At 50.5% G+C, this 11,506-nt stretch overlaps 2 protein-coding genes across 2 annotated transcripts; both read right to left on the reverse strand.

The window, feature by feature from the left end:
- Positions 1-365: 365 nt before the first annotated feature.
- CDK3 (cyclin dependent kinase 3) lies at positions 366-4,474 on the reverse strand (the record flags this gene model as incomplete). Its single annotated transcript, XM_080629689.1, has 7 exons — positions 366-491; positions 928-1,131; positions 1,933-2,034; positions 2,464-2,634; positions 3,140-3,260; positions 3,627-3,704; positions 4,347-4,474. The coding sequence occupies 7 exons, from the start codon at positions 4,472-4,474 to the stop codon at positions 366-368; spliced, it is 930 nt and encodes a 309-aa protein (XP_080485815.1).
- A 3,241-nt stretch (positions 4,475-7,715) lies between these two features.
- On the reverse strand, positions 7,716-11,484 carry TEN1 (TEN1 subunit of CST complex). The gene is made up of 4 exons (XM_080629690.1): positions 11,469-11,484; positions 9,544-9,640; positions 9,268-9,425; positions 7,716-7,982 (listed from the first exon to the last, which is right to left on the reverse strand). Exons 2-4 carry the CDS (start codon positions 9,627-9,629, stop codon positions 7,843-7,845), a joined length of 384 nt encoding a protein of 127 aa, XP_080485816.1. The 5' UTR covers positions 9,630-9,640; positions 11,469-11,484; the 3' UTR covers positions 7,716-7,842.
- Positions 11,485-11,506: the final 22 nt, after the last annotated feature.

Genomic DNA, 11,506 nt, shown 5'->3' on the forward strand with positions numbered 1-11,506 from the left:
GCTGACGAGCCAAGGCTTTGGTAACAGCAGCAGAGCAGAGAAGTGCTCCCCTCCCCACAGTGGCGCTCCGGCACACCCTGCTGTCAGAAACTGCCACCGGCACACCTGGGGATGTGCCGGTGCTGGCAGACATCTCTGTGTCACCTTAGCTCACTAACGCAAGGACAAACCTCTGAAAGATGCTCTCTCACCTACATTTCAGTGGTTTATGCTGATAAATACCCCCCCCCCTTTTGCACGTGACCTATTTAAAAGGGTTCTACCGGCTGTAACTCAAACTTTCCCCCAGCAACAGGCTGAAAGTCTCTAAATGCAAGAATGTCCTCTCCAAGCTCCTCAGGAGAAGGGATCCCAACTGTGTTTTCTCATCTGCAGCGTTTCTGCAGCACGCATTGCTCTTCAGGCTTCCGAGGGCTTCTCTGGAAGAAGTACTTGTGGCTGAGGGCTGCCTTGGCTGAGATGCGCTTGCTGGGGTCATACAGGAGCAATTGCTGCCAAGAGGAAACCCAGAAGAATTAGCAGTTTGAAAACAAAATGATGCATTGTACTTGCATGTGGCTGGTCCCAGATGCAGATGTTGGTCCTGCTTTTCCTCCTCTCCGGGCTTTGGGGGTAACTCACAGCTGGGGTTACCATGGGAATTATGTTAGAAGGGTTTCTTGACCCTCAATGCAGTGGTTTCCTAGAAGAACCTGCAATGACAGTCCCGCTTTAGAGCCAGGACTGAGCCCTGTTTGATGATTTGGTGTTTCTGCAATGGCAGAGATGAGCATTAGAGCCAGATTAGCTAATGCACAGCCAGGTAGATCAGTCCCAAATGTCCCTGTTCTTTTCCCAGTTTGAAAAGGTCCTGCATGTCCCAGGGTCTTGTTCTGATGACTCTATGGTCAGAACAGAGTCCCTAAAAATAGTGCACTTGTTACTCACCACCAGTAAGTCTCTACCATCTTGATCTAAGCTGGGGACAATTTCCATCATCTCCTTCCTCGCCCACTGGGGAAAGTTCTCCTTGTAGTCAGGCAGCTGGGTCACTCCGGGCCAGGTCACCTCGGTGGGAGTGCCCAGAGTGCGAAAGATCCGGAAGAGCTGATCGATCTCAGAGTCCCCTGGAAACAGGGCCTTCCTGGTCACCTGCGGGGGAAAGAAAAGCCAGTTCCTACCTTTCTATCAGCTCTATTTCCTGCTGTAAGCAACCCTATGTCCCAGCAGACACAAACAACTGCACAGATTGGGCAGTGCTTGGGAAAGTCACATGCGTCTGGCTGCTTGCTCCTTTCCATGGATCCATGCTCCCCTGAGGCTGCCTCCCTTTCAGCCAGTTCCTTATCCTTCTTTGCCTCCAGTTTCCTAGCACCCATTCTTGCAAGTTAGCTCCTTCCCCTCTTACTTGCCCAGGCTCTGCTGCTTGGCAGCTCCAGTGGCTTCAGCAGCTAGGGATAGTGCTATTACACTGCAGGGATAACAAGAGCTCTTGGTGTGTGGACCCCAAGGAGATCCACTCTGCCATGCTATGAGAGTGTTAGTTCTCTAGAGCTTATTATGGGGACATCTGCAAGAGGCATCTCCTCCCAGGATCAAAATGCTGCAGCAAAAAGATTGAAGTTGCCCCTTCTGCAAGGGGAGGCACCAAATTCCCGCCTGCCTGGAACTGCAGCCAGACTACAGAGGCTTTGCCTTCTGCCAGGCCCCTGAGGGTGGCAGATTTCCTTCTGAACCCACAGTTAAAGATCAGCTAACCCTCACAGAATCATAGAAAGGTTTGAGTTGGAAAGGATAGTAAGATCATCTTTAGTGTACTTCCCATAAAACACACCCCAGCATAGGGCGGGATCACACTATCACAAATGCTCTATGTCTTGCCGCTTCTTCCCCACTTCCCATGGCAGCTGCACCCTCCCTGCTCATTAGAAAGGCTATTTAAACCCATTCTACCATTTCTGCAAAGATGCAGCCGACGCTCCAGATATCCACAGGGGTCGAGTAATATTTGCATCCCAACAGTATTTCAGGGGCTCGGTACCACAGAGTCACCACCTGGTAAGGAACAAAGAAACAAGCTTTGGTTGTTTCCCTGGATGAAACCAGAGGCATGGGATCCTCTCTTCTCAGCAGTAATGCAGTGACTGTTGAAATCAGAGCATGCCAAGGCCATGCTGAATTAACAAATACCTTAGTGACAGTGAGATTGGGACTAAGAGATCATCCTTCAACAGGAAGCTCTACAACAAATAAATATACCCAATGCAGAGAAGGTAGGAACCCAGCTTGCAGGCAGGCTAAAGTAGAAGCAGTCGGCACACTTTGTGGGACAGGAGGTAGCCCTGTAGCTGCAGATGATGTTAAGAGCATGTGCTTGGGCAGGCCTGTGCCTCCGTTATGGATGAGTAACTTATGATGCTGCTTTTGTTCACGCGCTATGGATTGTGTATCCCACTCTCAGGTGGCAGAGAGCCTCAACAGTACCTCATGAGTGTACGTGCGCAGGGGGACACCGAAAGCTCTTGCGAGTCCAAAATCAGCCAGCTTGATTACTCCTGCTTCGTTAATGAGCAAGTTCTGCGGCTTCAAGTCCCTGTGGATGACTCTATGTGAGTGGCAGAAGCTCACACCCTGCAGCAGCTGGAAAAGGTAGTTCTATGGAGAGAAAAGGTTTCAGACAAGGCCACACTGAAACTACTTTGAAGGCTGGATCTCATTTATAGACCTGAATGGGAAAAAAGACCTTGTTATAATGCAACACTAGGCTAGCGGGTCACTACTCAGAGACTCACACAAACTGCTCCCACCCTACATGGAGACAGAGACTCCAGTCCAGTGGCAGTTCCTTCCACACATCTGTTACTCTGCAACAAGGCAATGAGTAATATACCCCTCAGCTGTCCTGTTAAGAGCAGTTTGTGCTGCAGTGAGGTGGGCTGGAGAGCCTGGAAACAGCTGGGAAATAAATGCACTGAGCGATAGTGTCATGAGGGTTTCCCAGCTGAAATGTTTGAGATCTGAGAGGTTGAATGCCTCCAGCAAAGGATGAGTCTCTTCAGAGGCAGGCTGGGTATGAGCAGCTCAGTGCTGGCTCTGCCCAGCAGAAGGCAGCAAGGACACATGCCTTCTGCCCTGCCTGTTAGCATTCCTTCCACACTACCTTGATCAAGCTTAAAGGAAGCCCTCTGGTTTGGGATGAGTCCATGTATTTCTTCAGGTCCTGATTCAGATACTCAAACACCAGATAGAGCTTCTTCTGGCTATGTATGACATCCAGGAGCCTGCAAAAGAAACGCAAGTGCTCCCTTCGGTACCTTTCAGCACCTCCTCCAGACCCAGAAATCCCAGCTCCCATGGATTGCTCTGCTCTGGGAGTCCTTTGGAGCACAGAGAGGCAGATGCAAAAGCAGAAGCTAGCATAGGATAGCAGCAGCTTGGACCAGCCTGTGTTGCTGGAGGGAAGTAGCAGTGCTGTGAGCTATTGCTGAGAACCAGGGAAGTGTAAATGACTCCTGCATTTTCCTCTTTATCTGGCTCCTGTCCTGCAGTCAGGAAGGACAGGAAAACCTCTCTTGCTGCCTGTACCCAGAGCTCCCAGAGCAGGAGCTCATCAATGAGCTGCTGGGGAGGGTCCATCCAGGTCTTACCTGACTATGTTGGGGTGCTTCAGCTCCTTCAGCAGTGAGATTTCTCGGATTGCAGTGCTGGGGACACCCTCCGTGTCCCTGCGGCAGAGACAGGCTGCATAGCACCCATCCCCCAGGATCCCACAGCCTGTGTCCCTTCTCCCTCCCACTGTACCCCATCACCCTCTGTGGGGCAGCGTGGCTCACACTGAGCACCCTGAGTATGGGATGGAGCCATGTGTGAGGCAGGCTGGAATGAGGCAGGGGGAAATGGAGCCGTGGGGAAGGAGAAGGAAGGGGTGGTCTCAGTGCAAACTCTGAGGCAGAACTGGTTTTAGAGCACCTGGGGGCACACTTGGAGAAGCAACAGTGGTTGAGATGCCCGAGCCTTGAAGCTGTCTCTGAGGGAGATGGAGCCTTGCAGGCACCATGCCCCTGAGGAACAGGGCACCTCCCACAATGGTGGCTACTTCCCCCTGCCCTGTGCAGGGAAGCCAGAGCCACATAGGGCCAGGTTAGGCCCTAGCTGCTTGCATAAGCTGGTAAGAGACATTTCTTTCCCTCATGTCAGGCTTTTTTGCGCCTCTTGCCCCATTTTGGACAATGGGCAGGGCTCAGGACCCTCCTGCTCACTCCCATGGCAGGCCTTAGGCCCCAGAGGAGCCATCTGCCTTCCTCAACCCCTCTCCCCTCAGCACCCTGTGCATGGCATTCCTGGGCCACGGGTTCTTCCCCACTCACGAGTCCAAGCGGATCTTCTTGAGGGCCACCAGCTGCCCCGTGCGCTTGTTGCGAGCCTTGTACACCACGCCATAGGTGCCCTCCCCGATCTTCTCCAGCTTCTGAAACACCTCCTGGAAGGGGTCCATGATGCTGCTGCTGCCTCACGATGGCAGCGGGGGTGGCTGGCACTGCTTTCTGAGGAGAAAAAGGAAGCAGGGGGGAAAACCTACAGCCAAATGTGTGTGGAAAGGTTCTGCTCTTCCCCTGAGCTGCTCTTGGGGTCTGGGTCCCCTCTTGCTGCTCCCCCAGCGCAGGGACCTGCCTTCGGCTGAGGCAGCAGCAGGCAGACAGGGCCTGGTCACGCTGGCGGGGCTCTGGGAGATGTTTGGGGCTCTTCAAGCCCACCCAAAAAGCCAAACACACCGTGCCCCAACCACTACTGGCTGCAGTGTGACCCACAGCGTGCTGGCTAAAGCAAAAACAGAGCAAAATGGAGGCAAAGGGTGCTTTGGGCCTGCGGCACAGGCACAGGGACTGCGCAGCGCCCAGGAGGCTCCTCAGCCCTTTTACAGTGCCTGGCACCAAGGCGATGCAGCGAAGAACGAAGGTTCCCTGGGGATGCTCAGGTCAAAGAGACAGCAGAAAGGTCTTTTTTTTCGTCATTTCTTGTTTCATGTGTTTGTTTTCTCTTGTGCAATTGTTCCTTGAAGCTTCCCACTGTGGGCTGTGCTACTCAGTCAGCCTTTTGGAAGGTGTCCTTGGTGGGGGTTAATCATTGACTTGATGGCTGTGATTCTGAGAAAACTCCAGGAACAAACTTGCCCACAACGTTTTCCAGCTGACAAGCAGGTATTCTTTATTGCGGCGCCGGGAGACACGGGGCATAGCTCTTCCTAACGTGTGTCTCCATATTGCTGCACAAGCTATCCTTACATAGTCCCTGGGCATACATACATGTTCACGAGGCTACGTATGGATTACATCATTTTCCAGAAAGTTCCCCGCATGTGTGCAAAATGGTGGTGGCGGCCTCTGAGGGTCATTCACTTCTGCCAACAATCTTCATCCCTTCTGGCTGCCTTTGAAGCAGGCGCAGTAGATGCTCATACCAGCTTAATTGGTTCGTTAGCACCAGAGACACAATACTCCTATCCTCCTACTTATCAGTTAGTTTAACTGTAGCCCATCCTGGACACCTGCCATTCCCAGATACTCCTTATCCCTATGTCCTGTTATTCTAGACTGTTTTTCTTAAACCTACGTCCACTGTAACGATTTATGTTGTACAAGAATTCTCAGGCTGTTCTCTAGCTGTACTCTCTTTTTTTTCTCTATGTATCATGCCCCTCAGTAATTTTCCACTGCTACTGTTACAAAGCCATCAAACTTAATGTTACTTAAAACTGATTCTAAAGGTTTATATATTCCATTTTGTGATTTTATGCCCCCCCTTTGTCTCAGCTGACAGACAGCAAGATTAAAAAACCATTATAAATACTCTGCATTGTGGCAGACAGACAGAGCCATTGGGCCCGTCCTCCGGAAAGCTTCCATGTCTCCGGGTGGGCACAGCAGGACATGGGTATGTGGGTCCACAGTGCAGACCCCAACTTTCAGGTGACCTCCAAAGGACTGCTTTAACCCATTGCTGGGCCAGCTTAACATCCTTGTGCAACTGATCCTGATTTCTGCCAATCTGAAAGAACCAAAGGGCAGGTGTTCTGTGGCTGCAGAGGGATCCACACAGCTTTGGCCAACTCCAGTGTGGGCTCCCCAGTGGCTTGTGAGGGTTGAATTTGTACTCATGTCTCCACTTGGAGTCACTGCTAAATCTGCTCTCCTCTTCATGGTTGGTTGATTTTCTGGTTGGAGTTTTCTTCATAGCACTTGTAGGAATCTGGTATTTTGGCTGGTCCCAGTCCTGGCATTGTGGCTATTCCCAACTCTCTGGCAAACCTGGCCATTTGGGTAAAATTTAAGCATGGGGAGGAAGGTGGGAGAAGAGACAGGAGATGAGGTGTAAACATAAACCCATCATGACAGGCTCATCACTGTCTCTTAAAGAACCAGGTTAAAATCTTGGCTCTTGAGTTCATGTTTTTGGACTTGAGCAGAACAAAATGTGCTGAGGCAGGGTTTTGGTATTTCTGTAACTCTGTGAATGAAAAACATAAGGCTAAACTAACATTAAAGATTGTAGAAAGCACTGTAACTACTGAGCTATCTCAGGCCCTTGAATCAAGCCTGCTGATAACATGGGACTTTGCCAATACCTGTTGTGTTTTGATCTGCTGCTGTGCATTGTACTGCTTCAGTCCCTATTTTCTGAACATTTCACCAGCAAAAAGCAGAAAAGGCTGAATTCCGCCTGCAAACCACAGTCCCAGCCACCTCCAGGTCCGGGGATTCCCATAGCACAGGAGTCTCCTCTCTTGCACTAACTTACTCTCATCTCACATTAGTGATTTTCTGTCTTTTTGTTGATGGTTTAATTCTGCCAGGTGGACTTGGCACCATGTTCTTAAACCGGAGTGGCTCTGATGTCACTTCATCTCCTCTTCCTGCAACTCTTTCAAAGCCAAGCACTTCCTCATACACCCAGTGCTGAGGAGGAGGCAAACTGCACATTGCCAAGTTTTCTTACATCATCCATCCAGCAAACCCAGGGGTTTCTGCAAGGCCTTTGCCTTATGCATTTGCCTTAGCAAGAAAGAGGGTTTCAATCAATAAAAGATGGGCTGCCTTCTTTTTCATCTTTATTTATAAATATATCAATCAAAAGCTTCAAAAAAAAAAAAGTGATTTAAGTGATCTCCTAAACTTAGTTGTGTCAAGGAAGAAAGTCAAGTTGTGATTCTCGGGGCATTGCAAATATGATTTTTAGAGTTAAAATCAGTCGTGTTCCCCTCGCCTTGTACACCAGCTCCTGAAAACCTGAAGAGGCAGTGCTGCTGGAAAGAGTAACTCTTTGTTTTCTTGTTTCTTTGTTGGTCAGCCCAGATCTGTGTGTGTTTTGCCAGGAACGCTCCTGTATGGAAGCTGAGTCACGGTAACCAAACACATGGAGTCAGGGACCTGCAGCCACACAGGGCTCATGAACTTTGTGCTAATGCCCTTCACCCTCTATCTGCAAACAGCCCACAAGCTGCTGAGCTTTGACAGTAAGTTGCTTAACTCCAGGTTCAGAGACTTCCCCTGTTTCTGACCTCTCCAAGCCTTGCATTACAGAAGGACCTGTATAACCCAAGTGCTCCCTTTCCTTAACCGCCCTTTTTAAACAAACCAACCTGCTTTCCAGAGGTTATTTTCAGCGATGACACCTGCATGAACAGACAACCCACAGGCACATACTGACTCACACAGTCTTCAAGCGTTTCCCTCATAGTGACTTTACTTTGCTATTTACCACAGCAAACCTCAGTACGTTGCAAACCCACCTTCTAAATTTACTTTTAACATAGCTGTCGCAAATGGCAGTGCAAGGACCAGCATACGGCTGGTCTCAGAGCTGCTGTCAGGACGTGCTCTTTCCCATCTTCTGCTCCTGCCTTTCGCTGAAGTATTTCCTCTGCTCCTGTATGGCTTGTTCCAGCAAGGGCACGTTCAGCCCTTCCACGCAGGTCAATATTCGTGCCTTTACCACAGGACCCTCACCTGGGAAAAACAGGAAGTTTCTGTATAAAGAAAACCAGATGGAGCAGCTTGGAGGCAAACAGAGAGGTTCCCTCAGGCAGCATATGGCTCCAGCTGGCCATATAATCATAGCCTGAGAACTTGCAGGAGACTGGAGCAGCCACCAACGTGAGCAGCAGGCCCAGGAGCAGGTTAATTTAGTGATGTGCTTTCCTTCTGCCCTGTTGGCTATAAAATGCTGACACTGTGCTCTCCATGCACTGGGGAACACTGAGCTAGGACATGCCAATGCCTACCATGCAGCATCTGCTTACTTTGTGACTGGATGAAGTTTGGATTTCCCTGTCTGAAAAGCACCAGGGATGGGTTCTAAGCTCATTTCTAAATGCCTCCATGCAGACGAGGATGGAACAAAGCTGGGCTTAGAACAGGCTCAATGTTGACTATAACTGACAGTTCATTGGTAGTATTCAAATGGTAAGAGAGATGCACAAAAGAGGCCAAACCCTGGTGACACAGCCACCATCTCAGCCTGCTCCCCTTCCACCCCTTCAAAATGGGGACAACTCACTCCTAAGCTGTGATGCACAAAGTAGAGTGTCTTTCTAAAGGAATTCTGCAGCAGCGGCTTAGCCGGTTACTCACTCAATGCCATGTGCAGTGTGGCGTTCCACACGCCACTGAGGGTTTCAATGGCACGAATGCGAGCGCTTGTTGCCAGGTGTGGGCAAGACAACACTTCGGATTTGCTTCCCAACCGCATGGCCCAACCCAGATCAAGACCCCAGGCAAAGAACTGTACAGCTAGAGTAATGCTCAGGGCAGCCAGGAAAGGACATAACAGGGTGCCTTGTTACACAACAGAGCCTGCTGCATTCCTCACACCCTGTGTCTGAGGGCACGGATATAATTAGAGCCTTTCAAGGATGGCAAAGACCAACCCAGCCAGCTCACAGTGAGGTATTGCTGCAATCAGCCATGTTTGGAGTGAAGGTGATATGGTGGCTGGCAATGATGCCAGAAGGTTCCAGCACAGGTTTCACCAACCCAGCGATGCTGCTGAGATGCTTCTTTTTTAGAACAAAATCTGTGCCAGAGCATTGGATTTTCCCCAGAATAATGGTGGTGGCTCTTCTCATGGTCAATGGGGAGAGACAGGCTGCTCCTGCCCTGAATCACACGCTTGTGTGACCAGAGGCTTGCACTGGCCAACGCCAACCTCAGTGACAGTGTGTGTCACCGTGCACACAGGGAGCCATGAAGAAGCTGTTGAACAGCAAAGGGCACTGGTGCCTGAAGCATTTACCTTCCCTATGTTCAGCCTCTCCCAGGACCATGTAGCAAGATCCCAGCTGGGCTTGGAATGGCTCCACAAACTTGGTGTCGACACAAACCTGGTACTGAGCTGAGCTGTGCTGAGCAGTGAGAACAGCTTCAGACCGGGCCAGGTCATAGCAGCATAACCTGGGAATGATTGATTTGGGAAGCTCAGCAGTGCAGAAATACAACAATTACAAAGGGAAGGGGGTCAGCCAGTGAAGGAAAAGGCTGGCTTGCAAGGAGAGCAGTGTACCCTTCTCACCTGCCAAACGTTCTCAGTGCCCCCCCTTCTGGGACTGAGCTGTTGATCTCCCATGGAAAGTAATAGACACCAGCACTTGGCAGCATCTCTGTCAGGCCTGCAGTAAAGTGAAAGATCTGAGTTCATGCCACCCCAGTACCTGACCTAGATACCAGGTGACACTGCCCTAAAACTCTGTCCTTGACCAGGGCCTCCCCACCCAGAGGACTGCAAGAGCTTCATAGCTTCTCTGCTGAGTCCTGCTGGCAGCTCAGTACACATGAGAAGCCCCCAGCATCCTGGCATGAAGAGGGGCTACCTTCCCCCACCACAGTCCAGCATCAACAGCAACAGGCAGCCCACCAGATCCTCCAGGTCTCCCATAGGTTATGGATGGGTTGAGAAAGGTTAAGTAAGTGGGAAAAATGGTGATTGAGAAGTTCAGAGACTCTGAGGGACTGAGATGCAGGAACAGACCCAGCTGCTGGGGTGATGGGATACCATGCAGCAAGATTAGGATCCCAAGGCTGTTCTTATGCTACAGGATAAGAAATTCTGGCAGTGTCTGACCCTGCAGCTGGAGAACAATTACCTGGATGCAAGCCCGCCTGGCTTCATCAGGAGTCTAGGAGGCTTTAGAAGGCAGCAATGAGTTAGAATGATTCACCCCAAGACAAGACTCAAGTGGGACCTCCTGTGAGCTCCAGTATGGAGCACATGCAAGCTAGCCAGTGCCATAGCTAGGCTGTTGCTGTGCCCCAAAGTGGTTTCTTTTGGCATAATTTTTCCTCTGATCTCCCTTGCAAGGGGCCTGTGTTTGGCATGTTTCCATGCCCCATTTACTGTTTTTCATCCTGGTTTTTGCCCAATGAGGGGAACCCCCCAAGAGCTGCACAATGGCCCAGGCATCCTGCAATTCAGACAAGAGGGGGCACCCCAACAGCTTTGAGGATCCCCAATACTGAGTATGCAGCAGCAATGATACAGTGAGCTGTAACCCTGTGGCTGTAATGCTTGCTCAACCCATACATTGGTCAGGGGTTGCAAACTTGCAAAATGCCCCATTGCCATCCCTGATGTGGGAAGCCACCGAGACCAGGGTGATCCTGCTCACCTCGACCCTGCACACCCCTGGGTGCTGGGTCTGGTTGCCCCATGTCCCTGTGCAAGGCCATGAAAGCCCTCTGAGAGGGTCCCAACCAGGAGGGATGGATGTGGATCTCCTCCACGCACTCTGCAGCTCCCTTCATTTCCACCTCACCTAACCCAGATTTAAAAAGCAGGTTCAATTCTACACCTGCCTAAGAGGGAAAAGGCTGTTCTACATTGCTCGAGCTGTGCAGCACGGTGAGATCAGCCAGGAATGCAGGATGCTCAATGTGCATTTAATGCTCTTTTTAACACATGCCCAATCTATGTGCCTACTCAGTGCACAATTTAACACACATGTAACCTCAGCTGCAGGATTTTACACGTGCATTTACCATACACTTGGCTCCAAGTGAAGCACGTTACATACAGATATATATACACCTAATGCAGTACTTAATGCATGACCAAGAGCAGCACAGCAACTTAATGAACTACCTATTTAATGAACCACAAAACGCTTGGCTGGAGGTGGCTGCAGGTGCAGGATGTTATGTGCAGTCTCAATGTGCTATGTAATCAATCTTAAAGCTCTTTTCCAACCTAGCTGATTCTGTGTAATGCCCAATTTCATGCACGCCCAGCTCGCTGACCGTCCGTCCAGCACAGCGCTTTGCGCGCAGTTCACCACCCACCTGCTCCTTGTGTGCAAGGTTTACAACGCCCTATCTATATCTATCTATCTATCTATCTATCTCGATCGATCCCACCCTCCTTCCCGCCTGCAGCCCGCAGTCGAGCCCCTTTAAAGCGCGATTTAACGCTCAACCTAACACTGACCCGCATCCACTGCTTACCGCTCGCACCGCCTCTTCCCGCGGGAGGGAAAGATCAC

Source organism: Psittacula echo, assembly GCF_963264785.1.
Source record: "Psittacula echo genome assembly, chromosome: 14".
Lineage (NCBI taxonomy): Eukaryota > Metazoa > Chordata > Aves > Psittaciformes > Psittacidae > Psittacula > Psittacula echo.

Excerpts from the sequence above, each read along its gene's own strand:
- TEN1 (XM_080629690.1), bottom strand. The coding sequence starts at position 9,629 with ATGCTGCCAAGTGCTGGTGTCTATTACTTTCCATGGGAGATCAACAGC. Across the intron at positions 9,426-9,543 it reads GCACTGAGAACGTTTGGCAG|GTTATGCTGCTATGACCTGG; the intron begins GTGAGAAGGGTA and ends AATCATTCCCAG. Across the intron at positions 7,983-9,267 it reads AGAGGCTGAACATAGGGAAG|GTGAGGGTCCTGTGGTAAAG; the intron begins GTAAATGCTTCA and ends TGTTTTTCCCAG.